Source organism: Phalacrocorax aristotelis, chromosome 5 (assembly GCF_949628215.1).
Source record: "Phalacrocorax aristotelis chromosome 5, bGulAri2.1, whole genome shotgun sequence".
In the NCBI taxonomy this organism is placed as follows: Eukaryota; Metazoa; Chordata; class Aves; order Suliformes; family Phalacrocoracidae; genus Phalacrocorax; species Phalacrocorax aristotelis.
Window position 1 is genome coordinate 57,179,314 of NC_134280.1, and position 21,235 is coordinate 57,200,548.

The 21,235-nt window shown below is 38.3% G+C and overlaps 1 protein-coding gene across 1 annotated transcript in view; it reads right to left on the reverse strand.

Moving 5' to 3' along the window:
• Nucleotides 1-683: 683 nt before the first annotated feature.
• PDE3B (phosphodiesterase 3B) overlaps nucleotides 684-21,235 on the reverse strand; it is a 98,217-nt gene continuing 77,665 nt past the window's right edge. Inside the window, exons 6-16 of the mRNA XM_075094717.1 lie at nucleotides 20,682-20,892; nucleotides 20,058-20,131; nucleotides 13,664-13,767; nucleotides 12,770-12,904; nucleotides 10,503-10,614; nucleotides 9,594-9,707; nucleotides 6,780-6,979; nucleotides 4,793-4,996; nucleotides 4,230-4,391; nucleotides 2,591-2,840; nucleotides 684-2,263 (exon numbers count right to left, since the gene is read on the reverse strand). Coding sequence (XP_074950818.1) covers nucleotides 2,037-2,263; nucleotides 2,591-2,840; nucleotides 4,230-4,391; nucleotides 4,793-4,996; nucleotides 6,780-6,979; nucleotides 9,594-9,707; nucleotides 10,503-10,614; nucleotides 12,770-12,904; nucleotides 13,664-13,767; nucleotides 20,058-20,131; nucleotides 20,682-20,892 — 1,793 coding nt within the window. The 3' untranslated portion in view covers nucleotides 684-2,036. The remainder of the gene's footprint in view (nucleotides 2,264-2,590; nucleotides 2,841-4,229; nucleotides 4,392-4,792; nucleotides 4,997-6,779; nucleotides 6,980-9,593; nucleotides 9,708-10,502; nucleotides 10,615-12,769; nucleotides 12,905-13,663; nucleotides 13,768-20,057; nucleotides 20,132-20,681; nucleotides 20,893-21,235) is intronic.

Here is a 21,235-nt window from a genome sequence, read left to right on the forward strand (position 1 = left end):
GGAAACTAAAGGGACAACAGTTGTGTAAAATAATATAACAGTAACCTGAGACAAGCTCATTTGCATCTTTTTTCAGTCAAAGCATAATGAAACTAACAGTATTAAAGTGATTTTTTTATATACACGGTCTAAACACAAAATGCTGAGAATACAGCATACTGAAACAAGCATAATTTCTGTAGTCTTCAGATTATCTGTTAGGAAAATATATGAACAACAAATATAAAATATATGTGACTGATCAATAAGTGCCAGCTTCAATAGTGCAACATTTTATTAATGACAGAAATCTGTTTTTAACACTGCTCATGTTACAAAAAATGCAGTGATAGTAATAATGGCAGCAAAAGGGGATTTGGCACTGAATGTATAAAATAGCAAAAGCATGTCTCAGTGGTCTTCTAAATGGATCAACAAAAAGCTTATTAGTGGAAAATAAAAAAATAATTCCTCTCGGTTATTTAAACTTGCCAATCAAAGAGCAGAATAAAAACGTGTTTGTGTAAATTAGTGCAATACCATTTACACAAGGTTGTCTTAGGAATGTTACCTTTTTTCAAGTCAACTGATGTAAATGTAAACACAAAAATGCTAAGATACTTTTAACCACTTGCACATGTGTGCATTTGTTTTTATTCAATTCAACTGCACAGCGCATAAATGTTTAATACTAAAAGGTGCACTTTTAAAAACTAGCTTTATTTATGGCTTGCTTACATACTTGTAGCCTAATTTATGCTCTTTTTTTTTTTCCTTTTTTTTAAAGTAGACCTAAAATGGTAGTGTTCCTAAAAATACATTTGTGTGGAATGTCTAAGTTCCTTATCCAAAAACTCAACAATCTAAAAATGTAATATAGTACAGTGATGTTTATCTTACTGTTAGGCTTTACACAAGGTTTTCACATTCTGCTTTCCATATGTATATTTCAGGGTGTACATCAAACTTGAAGGCAATATAAGCTATGTCTGTGATGGGAGAAAAGATGCGGGGCACATTAAAATACACTAGCCATTTTGAAACAGTAGTTTGTGCCTTTTTTTTTTTTAAAAAAAAATCTTTAATTCTCCTAAAGTTTTACATACAAAGAATAAATGAAATACGATCTTATATCCTTAAAATTTAATTCCGGAAATCGGTGCAAGATAAAAATCTATGATGTGGTTGACTTGTTTTTAAACAGGAACCTGAGTAAGGGCAGGAAATATAGCATTCTGACTAAAAGAATAAAATTCCTTAATAATTTAAGTAGCTGAACAGATTTTTAATGTACTACCACAAAACAGCAAGGCAACAGATGATAATGGCCCTGTATTCCATGAATTATCATGAACACCCACTGCAAACCTGAATATTTTCTGCAAAAATAAAACATCAGATTATGCACAATAATAAAAAGCATCAGAAATAGATGCACCTGGATTTTTTTTCTTTTTTAAACCACAAATATCAGAATTCAGCATATATGTCACAGTCCTTGAACAGTTGCTCAGAGATGACTACATTGAGCACTCTACTGCACTAAGTAGACACCCCACAACAGGCTTGCACTGCAACAGTAACATAATTTTCGTATAGGCACAGACTTTTTCTTATTCATGTTCAAAAACAACATGAAATAAACAACTCAAGACAATATTAGGATTCATCCCACATTTCCTTAGCAAAAGGATGTTAGCATGTTAGCAAAAAGTCCTTGCCACTTTGGTAATTGAAGTCACTGAATGTTTTTAAAAATTGCAGGTACCTCAAAGAAAAGAAGAGTTCCATATTCAGCAAGGCAGCATTATATCAGGATATTTTATACCAACTAAGGCATAAAGAACTTTGCATTAGGGTATACAATACTCAATCTTTGAATACAGTTTCATATTAGGTGTGGCGAAAGTGCATAGGAGTGGGATTCCACTAGAGTAGAAAGAATCCTCTCACAGTATTAAGGCCTTCTTTCATTTTTATGTGAACTGTGTCAGGCTAAAGTCAGCACAGTGGAAAAAAAATAGGCTGCCATCATGCTGGATACCACTGAAGCTTCCTCAGCATGTCTTGTCCTCTCCAAGTTGTCGCTCATCTTCTTCATCAGCTTCCTCAATAACCTGAATTTCATCTGCTTGAGGTAACGATGAGATCTCAGTCAGCAGTTTAGCTCCTTCAGCTTTATTTTTTTCTTCGTCTTCAATCACTTTCTTCCATATTTTGTGATTTTCACTGAGATGGTGTATTAGCTGGCAAAATATTCGTCTACCTTTTTTTCTCTGAGCTTCTGTAAAATTATAAGCATATTTGGCTGTTTGAGACTCAAAGTAATTGTATTCTATGCATACAAAACCAATGGCACGTTGTAAGAGAGATGTAAATTTGAGCAAAGAACGTGAATTGCTTATTCAGAATACTTAGTGACATGGCAAAGGAAAACAATGAGATTCTGTTTCAAATTGCAAGTCTCCTGGTATTAAGAAAAAATTTATGAAGCAGCATAATCACACATACAAAATCTACAATATTTGCACTATACGATTTCAACCATCATTGCTATGTCTGATTCTATTAAATGACAACCATATGTGCCAATTGAAATATGGAAACTTACTTAAAATAAGGTCATCTTCCATTTCTTCATCATCACTCTCTAACTGTGCTCCATCATCATCTTCAGTACTTTCTGCATCCTCCTCCTCTTCATCAACCCATTGCCCTGGAAGCAACCCAGCTGCATTATAGGAATTACAAAGAGGGCCAACTATGTGAGTGATGAAAGATTCCTGCAGTTTTGCAAGCTGTGGAGAAGAACGATCCATGAAGGGGCTTATAGGTAATCCAAGGCTTGCTTCTTCATCACCCTGAAAAGGAAATGAAGAAAAATTCTTCGCACAAAATTAACCTCAAAATTTATTTTAAAGGTTACATTTAAGGAGCCAAGTAAACATCACATGGATTGTATCTTTTTACTAGAGGCAATAATAGTATAGACTAAGTAAATGAAAATTTAATTAGGCCAATTTAAAATAAAGACACATTATGGCTCAGGCTTGCATAGCCCATAATTCTCCCTTCAGCTTTGCTGCAAGATACCCTTAATGCATGGGTGGAGACCTAGTCCTACTGCAGCTGCTATTCCTCTGCCTTTACAGGACAGCTTCAGAGTAGGCAGAGATTTGACTTCAACTCCTGAGCTGGTGAACAGGGAAAACAGGAATGTAATCAGCTAGAGCAAGGCATTCTGGTAAATAACTTCCCCCAAAAGTCACAGAAGAATGAAATGAACTATAACATCCACAATAAAGTGGCTTGGGTTTGGGTTTTTCCCCATTTTATAAATTGGAGAAGAAAAAATTCAACAGTTGCTCAGACACAACTGAGTTACAATCACTTATCTCAGTGCTTCTGTGGACCTGATAGTTTTGTGAAACAGTTTTTCCTAAAGGAGCAACTTGGTATTCTAAGGTCTTGCAGTAAGTGTAAGCACTTCAGATTATTAATGCTATTGCTTGAATCACCCAAGTGATTTTGTTGTTTACCTGTATCTTCCCAGTTTAAAAAATATGTTTCAATCCTTGCTTGTTGCCTCATAAATAGTTAACTCCTCAGAAAATTGACTACAGAAAAATAACAGAGTAGAAATGTAGGATATATTTTGGGGGGCTTACAGAACTTTTAAATGTGAAAATAGGCAACAGATTTTCAGACTTTTTCCTGGTTAATCTTGATAGAACTATTTATCAAAATTCCACTGTAAAAATCTTACTTACATTTTAATATTGTTAGTTACTAATGTGTGTTTTTAATATTTAATTTTGAAAGTTTTAAAATATCTTCCGTCTTTGCACTAAGAGTTAGCTGAATATACTTCTCCAGTCTTGTGGATTCTATACATACTCTTTGGCCTGGAAACATACCAGTGAACTTAACTTCCCAAAGTGGAAGAAGTTATTTTGCTTTATCAGTATCATCCTAAGAAAAAAAGCCAAAAGAAAATAAACTAATATCTGGAAAATCAACAACATTGGCAGGGAGCTTGCTTTCAAGCTCCTAACATGGAAAGTCAGAGCTTATACTGGTATGCTACCTATAAAAAGAAATTTTCAGTATTCAGGAAGAGAAGATGGAAATAGCTTACCTGAAGACTTAACACAAGGAATAATGTTTAATTTAGTTATACATTTGGTAATGCAAAGAACTGATCATCTGCCTGTCTTTAAAAAAGAGTACATTACACTTTCCATACCCACCTGTTCATAAAATTCATTAACAATGCCTTCTGTCCATTTCAGATGCAGCTCTCTAGCTTTTGCTGGGCCATTAATATCTGCCAGTTTGATGCATATTTGACAGGCCAGTAGGCGATCATTTTCACTGCTCCATTCTATGCCATGACTGTTGATATCATTGACCTGGGTTGAGCACATACATTTTTAAAAATTAACTTAAAACTATTCATCAATGGTTTTCTTTTTTCATGCTTTGCACAAAAGACACTTAATTAATTTTTCTAGATATTTTTTTGTCTTATATAGTAAAAAAAAGTCATTTGCTATCTCTCAGAAGATGGAAATGTGAGATATGATCGAGGTCTCCTGTGAGTCCCTATGTCACATCTGCTAGGCTTATTAGGCAATCTACAAAACAATCTACAATTGGTTTGTACAAAGGAAATATTCTATTTCCATTTTGTTAGTAACTTAAATTTAAAGATTAATAACTTGCAGGCTTTTCATAATAACAAGTACTGAGTAGCAACACTGACACCAGTGCATCATGACCAGCTCAGTGCAGACACTAAAATGCAACAAACCTTGGCATTAAATTCTGCAAGAAAATCAAAATGCTTCTTGAGATCTGTGGCAAGGATTGCTTCAATCACTAAGAAACGAAAACGCTTGAATTCTACATGATCAAGATTTGATAAAAAGTTGTATTCTGGTCGTGATAAGAAAAGATTCCAGGCAGAAGCAGCATGGTGATTTTCTAAGACTGATCTGTCATTGTAGAGAACAGCCTACAAAAAGAACAAAAAAGGGGGGGAGAATCATAAATGACAGAGTAAAGATGTAAAATTATATTTAAATATTCTGAAGCTTAAGGGCTAGTCAGAAACATGGTTTAATTAAAAAAACCCCAACTATTGGAAATGATGTTTTGCCTTCTAGTTTTGAGGGTTAAAGTGAAACAAAAACGGCAGATGAGAAAAACACCCAAAAAATTAGCAAAGTTTTTTCTTTTCTTACAAGTCCTTAATGATGTCTTAGTGACATCTACATTCACACTGTAGGCATACATACACAAACCACTTAAAATGTAGACCTTGCACTCTTGGCAGTATGTGTAGAGCACACACACTGATGTTTAAAAGAACTAACAAAAAAACCAAGCCGAAAACCAGATCTAATTATATGGTTTTAATTTGTCTTAATTCCAGTATTCTTTAAAAACAAAACAACAAAAAAAAAAAGAAAAGAACTCCAAAGCATATCAGAACTGTGGTTAAATGCAAAATGGTGTGGAGTATCGCTACTTTTCAGCGTGCTACAATGATGAATACATTTTAACTGAAAATGAGTTAAGTAAAATATGAAAACAGTAGTAGATTTTACTCACAACTCCTGTGTTTATAAAAACATCCTAGAAAATAATTAATTGAATATAGATTAAATAGGACCTGAAAAAAAATTCTTTGGAAAACTGCAAAAATAATCTTTATGTTTTGAGGAAAGGAAGAGATCACTAACAAAATGAATGTGTATATTTTTGAAAATTGGAGATTGTCTGTTTTTGTTCTTCCTTGTATACTGCTTTTAGCAGAAAGAAATAACTGCCTACATCCTAAACTTTTTTTTGCACTAAGGAATTGTTGAAAACTGACTGTGAAGTTCACTTTTTAAGGCTCCATCTCCTGACAAGTTGTATTGGTTTCTGATTTACTATTATTATTGTTGTTGCTGGTGATATTATTATTATTTCAGTTTCTTGTCCCTAATTTATTGAGAGATCCAAGTAGCCATCGTAAATATTCTTTCCCAGATAATATTCCACTCTTTAGATAAAAATATCTCACCATGCAGTTTAGGCATCTTTTCTTCAGTGCTTTTCCTTCCAATTCTTCCCTGGCCCACCTTTTTTTTTTTTTCTTATCTACTATTTTGTTTAGCTTCACTCACTCTCCTTTACCTCTTTCATCTCAGTCTTTCAGACCCTGAAGAGCATAGCACCTCCTTTCTTCATATTCTCTGTTCTAACAACAAAGTTGAAAATGGAAGATAAAAGCAAGGGTGCCTTGCTGATTTCTTCTTATTTTACTCACCCTCCCTTAAAGGTAATGGCTATTTACCATACAGGGCTGATTTGAAATACAGAGATTAGACGATGCAGTTAATTGGACTATTAGAGGAACCTGTGTTTTTACAGTAATTGCAGACACCACTATAATTTCAGAGGACTCCCAAAATATAAGATGTCCATGAATTAGCTGCTTAGACAGTCCTAGGGCCAGCTCTTTATGAAATAATATTTTACTTTAACCTGCATTGATTTATGTTATTATTTTCAATTCTGTACATCGAAAATTATTTTTACACTTATACACAACCAATACGTACAAAACACACTGGAATTTATCAGGGAGAAAAAAAATATTACAGATGTTAAGTACAAATTAATTTCCCCGTTTCTTAAATTGGACAAATGATCCTAAACAGGCTACAGTAGGGATATAGAAGAGGAAAATTTTCATTATTCTGTTTTCAGCTACAGACAAATAATTTTCTGGTTAAAGAATTTCTTACCTGAGGTGCATTTGTAGCCACTAGAAAAGCATTTGTCCGACCAGGATGATCATAATCATGCATGGCAGCTGCTACATATAAAGCCATCAATTCCAAAGCAGGAATGTTTGATGCCAGACAACCATAACTGTCATCAGCAATTGAACAACTTTTTGAAGAAATATAGCTGACTTGAACAGGGCCAATTTCACTAGCTTCATCTAAGAAAATTCAGAATGCAAAAATAAAATATTTTTAGACATTATTTCATTCATATTTGTAATACATTTTAAATGACTCAGCCAGATAGTATTGCGAACACGATCTTCATACAGTTATCCTTGTAGTTGTGGAGCTGAATTATTGGCAAAGAAAGACTTATGCTTAAAAAAAAATTATACTATTGTTTATAGATAAACAGCAATTTTGAAGAAAAGTTGAAATGCATATAAGTCACAAATTTGTCATGGCCCCATGGGTTGTCCAAAAGGGTAGATGCAGCCTTACAAGTACATAAAAAGCTTCAGCTGTTTCATGACATTACAGAAGGAGGGCAAAATCCTACAGGACATTGTGGGGGCTTTAAGAAGTCTCCCAAAACTGTAGAGTGGAATGTTCCTGTCCTAAAACCAATTCTTTACTTCATACTACATACAGATATACCTCAGGATCTGCTTTCTCAGACAAGGTTTCCCATTACAATGCTGAGGGATAACTATAATTCACACAAAAAAAGGAGACTTTCAGAAGAGCTTTGAACAGTCATAATCAGGAAAAATAAATATTTTTAATGCACAGTTAGAGTTCACTCTTGCCACACAGTTTTAGAAAAAGAAATGTAGACTTTACACTTTTGGCAATAGGTGTGGGGCACGTATCCACACCTACTGCCCTCATCAGAAGAGGAGAGGAAGAAAGAAAAGATTTGCCTTGGTCCTTGAAATTGATGCCACAGAAGACACAAAACAGAGGAAGTAACTCTCTAACAGCTACAGTTCACTTGTGAAGCAGAAGGCTGGTTCAGAGGAATGTTTCAGCAAGCACAGAGGCAATCTAATAGAACAAGGGACTCTGGCCATCTAGTCCATGTCTTCTGATGGCAGTGGAGTTGTCTTTTAAATTAGAAAGCAACCATAACAATCTAAGCTTTTAATTATTAAAATGTATTTGTAAGTATTTGTTTCATGGCAAGGAATGAAGAGAAGGAGAAAAACTAGCAAAAATGTACATCTCAGAGTCCAAGCTGCAGATCTTGGAAAATCCACATGGATACCAATGGTTACACATTACTGTTAAGGCCTCTGTCACTTTAGCAGCATGACAGTAGGGGAAAGGCAAAGACCTCCTGCTGTTATGCAGACCTGGAATTTTGTTCCCTTCTTACAAGTACAGCCATAAAAGAGCATTCTACAGTTTCTTTCCAACCTCAGTAAGGCCAAAAAAGGATCAACCAGCATTTCCCTTAGTATTTCTATAATATGCCTATTTCTTGAACTTGCAGACCTACAAGAAAAGCTGGGGGACAATGGAAACAATCACAAAATGAACTACCTGATAACTTGGAAATATTTGCATGATAAGGAGATTCACAGTATTATTCTCCTCTTTCCCCTGGACAAAGTCACTACTTGGAGGGGTGGGGAACTAATCCAAAAAAACCCCCTATAGTACTTGTTCCGTCACTGCATAATAAAAAGGGGCTCTTTTGCCTTAATAGAATAAGTAAGGATTGGAAATCCTACTAACTTTTATACTGTAAGAGTTCCGAAGCAAAAAACCTATAATTTCTTATTTTACTTTTTCGTAAAGGGAAACAAAAGGATTTTTGTCACTTTTCTCCAGTCTAGTCTCCAGTCCCAAACTTTTTAATATTGAGAGAAAAAATATGCACTGGGGTGCATTCAGTAGATAGGGACAAAGCTGGAAAAAAGAGAAAGGTGACAGCAGAGGGGCTAATTGGTAAGGAAGAAATAACGTATACTGTATGATGTTCTGTATGGTTCACAAATCACTGCTTAAAATTACAGCCCTTTAAAAGCCACCTCTTGCACGTTGTCTTTTTTTTTACTGCACATATAAAACAGAGTTCATAGACAGTGCTTGATTTCCCCATTTTTCTTAAATAATTATTTTTAGTATAAAAGTATGTGTTTAAAATACTCTTTCCTTACAGTATAGATTTTAGTAAAAACTACAAATCTAAATTTAAAAGTTAATTCCATGAAGTCACAGACAACACAAAAGCAAGCTTCATTAGAACTAATATACAACATTTTAATTTGAAGTCCCTATTTCTCTTTCAGGGATGCTCTTATACAGTTATTGTTAGGGTAGTCACTTCGATGGCTGAACGTCTACATGTGATATACAATACAGAATTCTGAAATACTGATTTTTACACTAAAACCATTAAGGAGAGCTTCAATTAAGTTAAATACTTTGACTTTGGGTTTGTGGTTTTTTTTAGTCTTTTTAATCTCCCAATAAAGTTAAGAAATATTAGTCTAACGTATTTTAAATGCTAAAAATATGCTCACTGTAGCAGTATACAGATCTATCATTCAGCATAGAAAATTTATTAAGTGAACCTGTATTCTCGGCCAACCAGCTAACCACTACTCATCTAATAATGTTTTTAATACTCTACTGCATTATATTTCTGAATGGTGCATACTAACATGGTGATATTTCTACTGCTTTATATTAAAATACAAAAAATATTTGAGTGATAAGAATAATTAGATACTTTTCTCCAGAGTAATTTGTTTTATCTATTGTAGTTTTAGTAAAACATTCTTACAGCAAAAGAAAAAAAGAACCTATGTGACTACATACCCATATCACTTTCCATTATATGGTCATTATGGATTTCCTGAAATCCAGGAATGGGCCGTGTTGTCAGATACCACACTGCATGAAGAACATCTGTGGCATGTATACGATTGTGATCTGAAAATTATCAAAATATAATTAAAATATTGTCTGAAATACAATCAAAAGGAAGAAAAAGAAAAAATAAATGTAACATACCAAATTTACTATAAGGGAGATTTTGATTAAATATAAAGGAAAATTTGAATTTAAATTGTTAGTAGAGACTATATCACCAAACATTTTTAAGAAACAAGTTAGATAAACATCAAACATCTAAGCATGCTTCTAAGCATGCTTCATCCTACCTGAGAGTCAGGAGGGGATTAAGTAGCCTTTTAAATCAGTGATGGTGAGCCACTAGCATTGCTTCCAATCTGATACCTACAAGCACTTGGGCTGGTGGAAACGTCAGTGACAGGGGGAAGGGTTTGTGTGCGTGTGGGGGCTGTTTTTCATTTTATTTGGTTTTCCAATAAATTTGTCTGCCCTAAACAGCAAGATGAATAATTACTGTCAAAATTCTGTATTTTCTTATTATTCTTATTAGTCTTATTATTCTATTAGAGGCCTAAACCAAATTTCTGTTAAATCAGCAATTATTCTCCCATTGACTTCATTATGTTTGATTCAACTACTCATTCAAATTCTTTAATTTTATATTCAACCTACATATTAACAAATTCAGTTTTGGAGTCCACCAATTTTTTGCTGCTATTCATTAAATCAGTTCTAAATTCTGACAAATATATTAATTAAAAATATACTAAGTTCAGACATTGTCTACCTCTGTATTAAACATTAAACTAATACAGGCACTGAAGGAGATACAGTAATATGAAAGAAAACCATATGTAATTGATTAGTACTTACAGGGAATATCTCGGTAGCCATTTTCCAGTGCACGGAAGTAATTCATGAATTCTTGAGTTGGAATTTTGAAAATTTCAAACAAACCAGTGTCTCGAAACAAGGTATAAGTTACCTAAATACATATTAAAATGAATTTTAGTCTGAAAAAAATACCTAAGCATATTCTGCTTTTTTAACTTTTAAAATATTCCTGATTTTAAAATTTTCCTTGCTGATAGAGATGGAAATTACTGAAATTCCATTAAAGATTATCTGAAAGCTATTGTCATAGAGATACGTTTCATGATTTTTTTAGCACAAAAATGTGGATTTTTATTATTCTTTCAAATACAGAGTATTAAAAGCTTTTATTTCTTTACTATGAGTTCTATGCACAATTGATTATTTGTAATAATATTCTCCAAAATTTTCATAATATTAAGGAATTCATGCTTTATTCCATTAGTGACCTAAAAAGAAGAAATCTATATTCTTACTTATTATTCAAAAATCCAAATTACTTAACCATAATAGCAGAGCCATTAATATTAAAAAAAACCCAACACTGTCTTTCTTTTTGAGACTTTGGCAAATAAATCCTATTTTTTTTTAATCATTATGACTTATCTTGGGTATTTTTAACAAAGCTAGCTGATAAATGAAGAAATATTTCAAAAATGTACTCAGAACACCCACTCATATATATATACACTGTACAAATATAGTATGGTTTACAAGTAGAAAGTAGTGACTACAAAGACCTAACCCGCCCACCCCCCCCAAACTGCAAATGTTAAGAAAGCTTTTCAAAACAAGTCAGTACTACTTATTTTCATCACTTCCTTCCCAGACACTTGAGAGAAAAAGTTCTGAAGTGTGGGAGGTACTCAGAAGAATATGACAGCAAAATGAGGGGCCATCCCTCCTTACACCTGTCCCAACCATTCCCCTACACATACCCAGTCTGATAACGTTACAACTGATGATGGTGAAATACAGTTTTTAATTAGCTCTTAAGTGAGATATGTATCAGATGCTTACAGCACAACAGACAAAAGGACTGGGGTAGGAGGAGGAGAAGGACAAGTAGTACACATACATACAGCATCAGGAAGAACTGAAACAGAAATTTTGGTAAAGTAGAAACCTGCACACTTAAGTACTTACAGGTTTGAACTATCCCCTAGATTGCACACAAATGAAATGCAAGCTAATCTGGATCACAGAGTACTACTATACTACAGTAAAAACACCACTCAAAAGTGGATTGTGGCATTCTAGTTTGTACATTAACAGTTGTTGCTAACTGAGGTGACAAAAGACCTGAAAACATTTGATTAAACAAGTCTAATTGATGATTTAAAACAATACCCAGAATATTGAGTATTATGAAAGAAAAGACAGCGTTTCATGACAAAAATGAAATTATCCCCATTGTTTTTTCCTGTCTTCAGTATAGGTGTAGTCCTACAGTTCCAACTGCACCTGAGTGCTTCTAACCCATTTCCTTTCCTTCACATGATTGTTCGTAACACCACCCTCGAACAAGAGGGACATGCATTCTACTCCAAGGAAGGAAATTAAGATACTGGCAATACAAATATTTTGTGGTCAGAACAGAAGCAAATCCAGCTCATACTATAGCTCCATGATTGCTAAATCCAGTACAAAGAAAGAGACAGAAGCTTCCAGATGACACTGATGAATGGGAGAAGCTGGGGAAGAGGAAACAGGATCATACTTTTGCACCTGCCAGTAGGCTGGCTTCAGCACAACATGAAACTGCACGAAAGAGCTTACTAATAAGTCAGAAAGAGATAAAAGAGATACTACATGCAGAAAGCAGCATGGAAAAAAAATCCCATTGTTTGTAGGATCAAGAGGCAAAAGACTGCCTAAAAGATCACTTCTCTTCCCCCACAGGTGTAGCTCTGGCAGAAATATTTTACTGAAATAAAGAAAAAAGAAATGGTTGACAAACAAGGTAGTAATTCTGAAAGCAGGAGACAATCTTTCATTGGAAATGGCAAATAACTACAAAACCTAGTAAGTGTGAATCTAACCTATTTTTATATTGAGAATAAAATTCAGAACATTTGGAGCAAGTTGTCTATAAATAAATCACTTTTTATTTTTACAATGAGATGGAGCACACAAGAAACGATATTTCTACTTTTAAAGTTAGCATTCATTTATATGTTGAATGCAAAACTTCTTCATGGTTTAAATAAAACAGGTAAGTGTGACAGCTTTCCACACCCTCCCTCATATAATAAAATACAACAAACCTGGCTAAGGATCCTCCCAGACTGGTCTCCCATTTCTTGTACAAGGTCAAAAATTGGGAAGTTCCAATTGTTCATCTTCTCCATTAGTGAATCATGGTCTAATAACATTGTTTCTAATGTAGGACTCTGTTCCACCTGTATGAGAGTAAGATACTTTATCATCTCTTTACATAACAACGAAAACTAATTTGTCAGTTGTATTGGAAAAAAAGCCAAGAAAATGATAAATCATTATTGAACTTATTGAATGGTGCTGTAACTACAGCTATGAGAAAATCATAAATCAATAGTACAAATAGCACAGTGAAAGGTTTGACTTTTCATGTTTTGGGGCAGCAGATTCTAGGGCTTTCTGAGATGGAGCTAAATTTTCGTTCTTGTTTCTTTTTAAACGAGATTAATAAAACAAAGCAAAAAATATGCATAGGCTAACAAAACATTTACTAAGCTTCAACAGTTCATTAATCGAATGAGCTTTAAAAAAATTGATATGTAAACCCAAAACGTTAGTAAAGCTTAAACTAGTTGTCTTCCTGCACTTCCAATATACTGCACTGTATGAACATTCGTCTCACTGAAACTGCCAAATCTTTCATAAACTTCCGAGAGAAAATACTAGTCAATGTTTGAGCATACTATCAATATTAAATCTACACAGATTAATTTTTATCAACATGAAATTAATACAATCACCATCTTTCTTGTCATTTGCTACTGAAATTTATGCAAGCTGGAAATACACAATTGTTAAATGAAAATTTAAATTCCAGTGATGCACCTTCAGAAATTGCAATTCTTAGCAATGCAAAGACCTCTTTACCGCATGTTAGAAATGATAAAGGAATACTGTACTAATAAAAGTTATTGCAAGTTTTTTTGCAGTTACATGCTTACAAGCAGATTATTTTGTGTTTGATCGACCATTCCCTTCCTTTCATCGTTTGTCTTCTCTGTACAGTGGAAAGATTCTTTTGAAACACTAGCACTTCCAATTTCACCTTAAAGAAAATACATACATAAATACTATATCAATAATTCATTTGCAAATTACTACTGTCTAATAATTCTTGAACTGATCATATAGATTCTTCACAGAAATATAAGTAACAGCTTGTTTCAAAACCATTTTTAAGACTAACAACAAAAAAGTTAAGAACAAAATTTATTAGACAAAACCTATGTGAAGATTGAGAAAAGCTAGAAGCATAACTTTTTACTTGAAAAAATTGGTTCAGTGATTAGTTTAGCAGAGAACCTGTTTGATCCTTAGCTGTGTCCCAAGTAGTGAAACAGAAGAGTAATCACCTCAAGTGTATGTATACAAACGCACGCAGTCTAGGTAACGAACAGGAGGAACTGGAGCTCCGTGCCCACTCAGAAGGGTATGACACCATAGGAGTAACTGAAACATGGTGGGACAACTCAAATGACTGGGGGATTGCAACGGACGGTTACAGGCTCTTTCGTAAGGACAGGCAGGGTAGAAGAGGTGGAGGAGTTGCACTCTACATTAAGGAAAACCTTGAATGTATTGAAGTCAACTATGGTGATTGCAACTGCTCTATCAAATGCCTCTGGGTTAAAGTCAAAGGGGTCATCTCCAAGCAGGACCTCACAGTGGGCATCTGCTGTCAACCTCCTAACCATGATGATGAAACCACTGAAGCAATATTTGGGGCACTAAAGCAAGCTTCTGGCCAACAGAACCTGGTCTTTATGGGTGACTTCAACTACCCAGACTCCTGCTGGAAGAACAACACAGCAGCTTGCATGTCATCCACCAAGTTCCTGGAATGCACAGAGGACTGCTTTCCAATACAAATGTTAGATGCGCCAACCAGGAATGAGGCACTGCTGGACTTGCTATTCACAAACTGAGAAAGCCTGCTTTGTAATATCTCGGTTAGTGATAGCCTTGGCTGCAGTGACCACAATACTGTGGAGTTCGGGATCCTGCTGAGTGTGCTGAAGGTCAGCTCTAACGCAAGGGTTCTGGATTTTAGAAGAGCAAACTTCAGCTCACTCAGGGCTCAGTTGGGAGGGGTTCGATTGGAAGCTTCCATGGAAGACAAAGGAGCCAGTGAGTGCTGGGAGTTCTTAAAGAACTCTCTACTGGAAGCACAAAGCCAGTTTATCCCCTACAAAGGAAAGGGAAGTAAGCGGAGCAAGAGGCCCCCTTGGCTCAACCATGACCTCCTGGGTCTACTCAAATCCAAAAGGGAAACATACCAGAGATGGAGAAGTGGAGGATTATCCGCTGAGAGCTACAAGAGCACTGCCAGAGTGTGCAGAGATGAAGTTAGAAAAGCATAAGCCCAGCTCGAATTGAAACTGGCTGTAGATGTCAAAAGTAACAAGAAAGGTTTCTTCAGGTAAGCAGAAAAAGAAGGAAAACACAGGCCCACTGTTAAACAGAAAAAGAGAGTCAATCACCAATGACACTGAAAAGGCAGAGGTCCTCAACACTTTCTTCACCTCTGTCTTTACCAACACTGTTGGGTTCCAGGCTTTGGGAACAAAATTGCCGGTTGATCCTAACACCGACCCACCATCAGTGAAGGAAGAGTTAGTACATGAATTACTACAGGAGCTTGACCCCTACAAAGCAATGGGCCCTGACGCCATCCACGCGAGGGTGTTGAGAGAGCTGGCTGACATCATTGCAAGGCCACTCTCCATAAACTTTGAGAAGTCATGGAGAACAGGGGATGTCCCAGAGGACTGGAGGAAGGCAAATATTACCCCTGTCTACAAGAAAGGCTTGAGGGAGGATCCAGGTCATTATAGGCCCATCAGCCTTAATTCAATCCCTGGGAAAGTTATGGAATGAATCCTCCTGGGGGCCATCACAAGTCAAATGAAGCACGTGATTGGGAAAAGCCAACATGGCTTCCCTAAAGGCAGATCGTGCTTGACAAACCTGGTGGCCTTCTACGACAAAGTGACTTGCCTGGTTGACATGGGGTGGGCAGTGGACATTGTCTACCTGGACTTCTCCAAGGCCTTTGATACGGTTCCCCACGGCCTCCTCCTGGAGAAATTAATGCGTTATGACCTAGACAAGTGGTCTGTGCAGTGGGTGGGGAACTGGCTGACAGGCCGCACCCAAAGGGTGGTGGTAAATAGCTCCTTTTCCAAGTGGCAACCTGTCACAAGTGGAATCCCCCAGGGATCAACACTGGGCCCAACGTCTTTATAAGGGATCTGGATAATGGGATCAAGTGTTACCTGATGAAGCTCGCTGATGACACCAAGTTGAGTGGGGAAGTAGGCACTCCAGAAGGGAGAGCTGCTCTGCAGGGAGATCTGGATAGGCTGGAAGAGTGGGCCAACAAGAACCTTATGAAGTTCAACAAGGACAAGTGTAAGGTCTTGCACATGGGAAAACATAATCTGGGAGCGCAGCAGAGACTGGGATCCACCTGGCTGGAGAGCAGCTCTGTGGAAAGGGACCTGGGGGTCCTGGTGGACAGAAAGCTCGATATGAGCTAACAGTGTGCTGCTGCAGCCAAGAAGGCCAACAGGATGCTGGGTTGCATCAAAAACGGCATCGCCAGCAGAGATAAAGAAATCATTATCCCACTCTACTCAGCACTTGTCAGGCCACACCTGGAGTACTGTGTACAGTTCTGGACCTCACTATACGAAAAGGATGTGGACAGGCTGGAAGGGTCCAGAGAAGAGCCACCAAGATGATCAAAGGATTGTGAAGCCTGCCATATGAGGATAGGCTGGGAGAACTGGGTTTGTTCAGCCTTGAGAAAAGGAGGCTTAGAGGAGATCTCATTACAATGTGCCAGTACTTAAGGAGTAGCTACAAAGAAGATGGAGACTCCCTTTTTACAAGGAGTCACATGGAGAGGACAAGGGGGAATGGAAACAAGTTGCTCTTGGGGAGATTCCAATTGGACACAAGAGGAAAATCTTTCACAGTGAGGACAGTCAACCATTGGAATAATCTCCCCAGGGAAGTGGGACACCCCAGGAGACCAACCACCTCAAACATTTGCATAGCTGTAGTGGGTCCTTGTACACCCCTCCGGGGAAACTTGTGTACTCAAGCACCTTCTTGAAATGCCTGTACACCAATGCACACAGCATGGGGAATAAACAGGAGGAACTAGAGGTCTGTGTGCGGTCACAGGGCCATGATCTCATTGCAATCACAGAGACATGGTGGGATAGCTTGTATGGCTAGAATGTGGTCATGGATGGCTACAGGCTTTTCAGGAAAGACAGACCAGCAAGGCAAGGTGGAGGAGTTGCTCTTTATGTGAGGGAGCAACTGGAATGTATCGAGCTCTGCCTTGGACCGGAAGGAGAACAAGTTGAGAGCTTGTGGGTAAAAATTAACGGACAGCCAAATATCGGTGACACTGTTGTGGGCGTTTGCTAGAGGCAACGTAATCAAGAAGAGGAAGATGATGAAGCCTTCTACAGACAGCTGGAAGCAGCTTCACAATTACAGGCCCTGGTCCTCATGGGGGACTTCAACCACCCTGATATTTGCTGGAAAAGCAACACGGCGAGCCATGCACAATTCAGAAGGTTTTTGCAGAGCATCAAGGACAACTTTTTGATGCAAGTGGTGGAGGAGCCAAGGAGGCAAGATGTGCTGCTCAACCTTATCCTAACAAACAAGAAAAGGCTGGTTGAGGATGTGAGAGGTGGGGGTAGCCTTGGCTGCAGTGACCAGGAGATGGTTTAGGATACTGCGAGGCAGAAGCAGGGCTATGAGTTGGGTTACAACCTTGGACTTCAAGAGGGCCAACTTTGGCCTCTTCAAAGACCTGCTAGGAGGAATCCCATGGGCTAGGGTTCTGGAAGGCAGGAGGGTCCAAGAGAGCTGGAGAGTATTCAAGGACCACTTCCTCTGAGCTCAAGATCGGTGCATCCCCAGGAAGAAGAAGCCAGGCAGAGGAGCCAGCAGACCTGCATGGATGACCAAAGAGCTCCTAGAGAAACTCAAATGGAAAAAGGAGGTTCACAGTATGTGAAAAAGGGACTGGCCATTTGGAAGGAATATAGGAATGTTGTCAGGGTGTGCAGAAATGCGACGAGGAAGGCCAAGGCCCACCTGGAATTAAATCTGGCAAGGCATGTCAAAGATAACAAGGGCTTCTTTAAATACATCAGCAGTAAAAGGAAGACTGGGGATACAGTGGGCCCACTGCTGAACAAGGAAGGGGCCCTGGTAACGCAGGATGCAGAGAAGGCGGAGTTACTGAATGCCTTCTTTGCCTCGGTCTTTACTGCTAAGGCTGGCCCTCAGGCATCTCAGCCCCCAGAGAAGAGAGGACAAATTGGGAAAAAGGAAGACTTGCCATCGGTTGAGAAAGACAGGGTCAGAGATCACCTAGGCAAACTGGATCCTCGCAAATCCATGGGCCCCGATGAGATGCACCCGCAAGTGCCGAGGAAGCCTGCGGATGTTCTTGCTAAGCCACTCTCCATCATCTTTGAAAGGTCGTGGAGGACAGGAGAGATGCCCGAGGACTGCAGGACAGCAAATGTCACCCCAATCTTGAAAAAGGGCAAGAAAGAGGACCTGGGGAACTATAGGCCAGTCAGCCTCAGCTCCATCGCTGGAAAGGTGATGGAGCAATACATCCTGGAGGTCATCTCCACGCATGTCGAGGAAAAGGTGGTCATCAGAAGCAGTCAATATGGATTCACCAAGGGGAGATGATGCTTGACCAACCTGATAGTGTTCTACGATGCGTGACTGGCTGGGTCGATAAAGGGAGGGCAGTGCATGTTGTCTATCTTGACTTCAGTAAGGCATTCAACACTGTCTCCCATAACATCATCACAGGCAAGCTAAGGAAGTGTGGGCTGGATGAGTGGACAGCGAGGTGGACAGAGAACTGGCTCAACCACAGAACTCAGAGGGTTGTGATCAATGAAGCAGAGTCTGGGTGGAGGCCTGTCACTAGTGGTGTTCCCCAGGGGTCTGTGCTGGGTCCAGTCCTGTTCAACATATCCATCAATGACCATGATGATGGGACAGAGTGTAACCTCAGCAAGTTCGCTGATGATACCAAGCTGGGAGGAGGGGCTGATACACCAGAAGGCTGTGCTGCCATCCAACGAGACCTCGACAGGCTGGAAAGCTGGAGAGCTGGGCTGAGGGGAACCTGATGAAATTCAACAAGAGCAAGTGCAAGGTCCTGCACCTGGGGAGGAACAACCCCATGCACCAGTACAGGCTGGGGGCTGATCTACTGGAAAGCGGCTCTGTTGAGAAGGACCTGGGAGTGCTGGTGGACAGCAAGCTGACCATGAGCCAACAATGTGCCCTTGTGGCCAAGAAGGCCAACAGTATCCTGGGATGCATTAAAAGGAATGTGGCCAGCAGATCAAGAGGGGTTATCCTCCCTCTCTACTCTGCCCTGGTGAGACCACATTTGGAGTACTGTGTCCAGTTGTGCACCCCATAGTTTAAGAGGGATGTGGAACTCCTTGAGCAAGTCCACCAGAGAGCTATAAAGATGATCAGGGGACTGGAGCATCTCCCATATGAGGAAAGGCTGAGACACTTGGGTTTGTTTAGCCTGGAGAAGACTGAGGGGGGATTTCATAAATACCTATAAATATCTAAAGGGTGGGTGTCAGGATGATGGGACTAGGCTCTTTTCAATAGTGCCCAACGACAGGACAAGGGCCAATGGGCTCAAGCTGGAACACAGGAAGTTCCATCTCAATATGAGAAAAAACTCCTTTCCTGTGCGGGTGCCAGAGCAGTGGAACAGGCTGCCCAGGGAGGTTGTGGAGTCTCCATCCCTGGAGACATTCAAAACCCGCCTGGATGCGTTCCTGTGCCCCCTGCTCTGGGTGTGCCTGCTCAAGCAGGGGGGTTGGATGAGATGGTCTCCAGAGGTCCCTTCCAACCCCTACCATTCTGTGATTCTGTGGTTGACTCGGCCACGTTGGTCGTCTTCCAGAGTCGTCTGGACAGGGTGCTGGGCCATCTTGTCTAGACTGTGCTCTTCCTAGAAAGGTTGGACTAGATGATCCCTGAGGTCCCTTCCAACCTGTGATTCTGTGATAAATGGAGCACAGAACTATAAAGCTATAGAGCAGAAGCCTATTATAAAGTCCTTACTCTGAAGCAGGCAGTATTTCAGGTTATCTTGATTATCCTAAGTCACAAGCTAGAATAAAATATATGCATACGAGTTACTTAAAGTATAGGAAAATTTTCATTTAGAAATATTAAAAAATTAATTTAATTGGTTTTTAAAAAAAGCAAGTCGATATAAAATATTTGTTGATTTGGAAATCCCACCTGATTTTCTCTCTTTACAATCCGCAAATTCTGGTTCTGGTGTTGGAACAGGCTTGAGTATCTGACGTCCACAGCTTACAGAATACATGAAAAATATTTACAACATTCAGTAATTTTCTTCTTTTGCTACTGTGTGTTGTACTGAAAAATATCTGCAAACTACTTTTCTTAATAAGGCATGCTTTTGAAGGTTCCCCCACCAAGTGACCTTAGTATTTTCTCCTAAATTTGGCACATAGAGATTTAGTCTGTACTTAGAAAATAATCAAACATCAGCTCGCCTGGACTCACCTTCGTGAATTAATAAAGTAGAGCTAATTATTTAGAAAGTATTCGGAAATACAGAATTAAATTCCCAGGTAGGAAGTCTTCCTTTCCTAAAAATCTGTAAAATATTTTCACTGTACAATAACTCCTGCCTTCAAGGATGAGCCATTTCAAATTGATGGCATACATACAGCATTCTTTAGTCTCCCCTGGATAATATAGTTACAGATTATTATGAGATCACATGCCTTTTTTTCAGTACTAGTAGATATATATGTCTTGTTATATTTTTTCATTTTAATGGTATTCTTTTCAACACACATGAAGTTACTGAAAATGTAACAGAGTTTACAGTACCTGCTACACATATAACCTACAGGCGTTTTAACTGGCTGCTGAAAATCTGGAGAACTAAATGTGTATCCTGGAGGCTTATGTATATTGATGCTTGGTTTTGTAAGAAAATCAGCAGTATCAGGAAATTCTACAGGTGACCAGCTGCTGAAAGCCCCACTGGAGACAGATCCATGACTAGGTGAACCCAGAGGACTCAGGCCAGGAGAAGCACCTTCCAAAACAAACATTACATGCAGTTCAGATTATAATAAAAACATTACTGTTTAGAAAAACTGAAATCAAACCACAAGAACCTTTATAAATTGTAAAGAATGTGCAAGTTTTCAAAACAAAGTGTGTATTTCACCTGTTAAACACACATAAAGTAGCTAGATCTATTACAAGTTTTGAGATCCACAACCTTGCAGCAGTCTCTGCCACACATCTGAGTGGGCAAACCATGTGATGTTTCCTAACATCTGGCTTTCAAAGGCTTGGTTTTGTTTTTCGCATTGGCAAAATTTCATTAGAAGCTGGAACTTTTCATATTCCCTTCTGATTCAGGATTGCTTTTT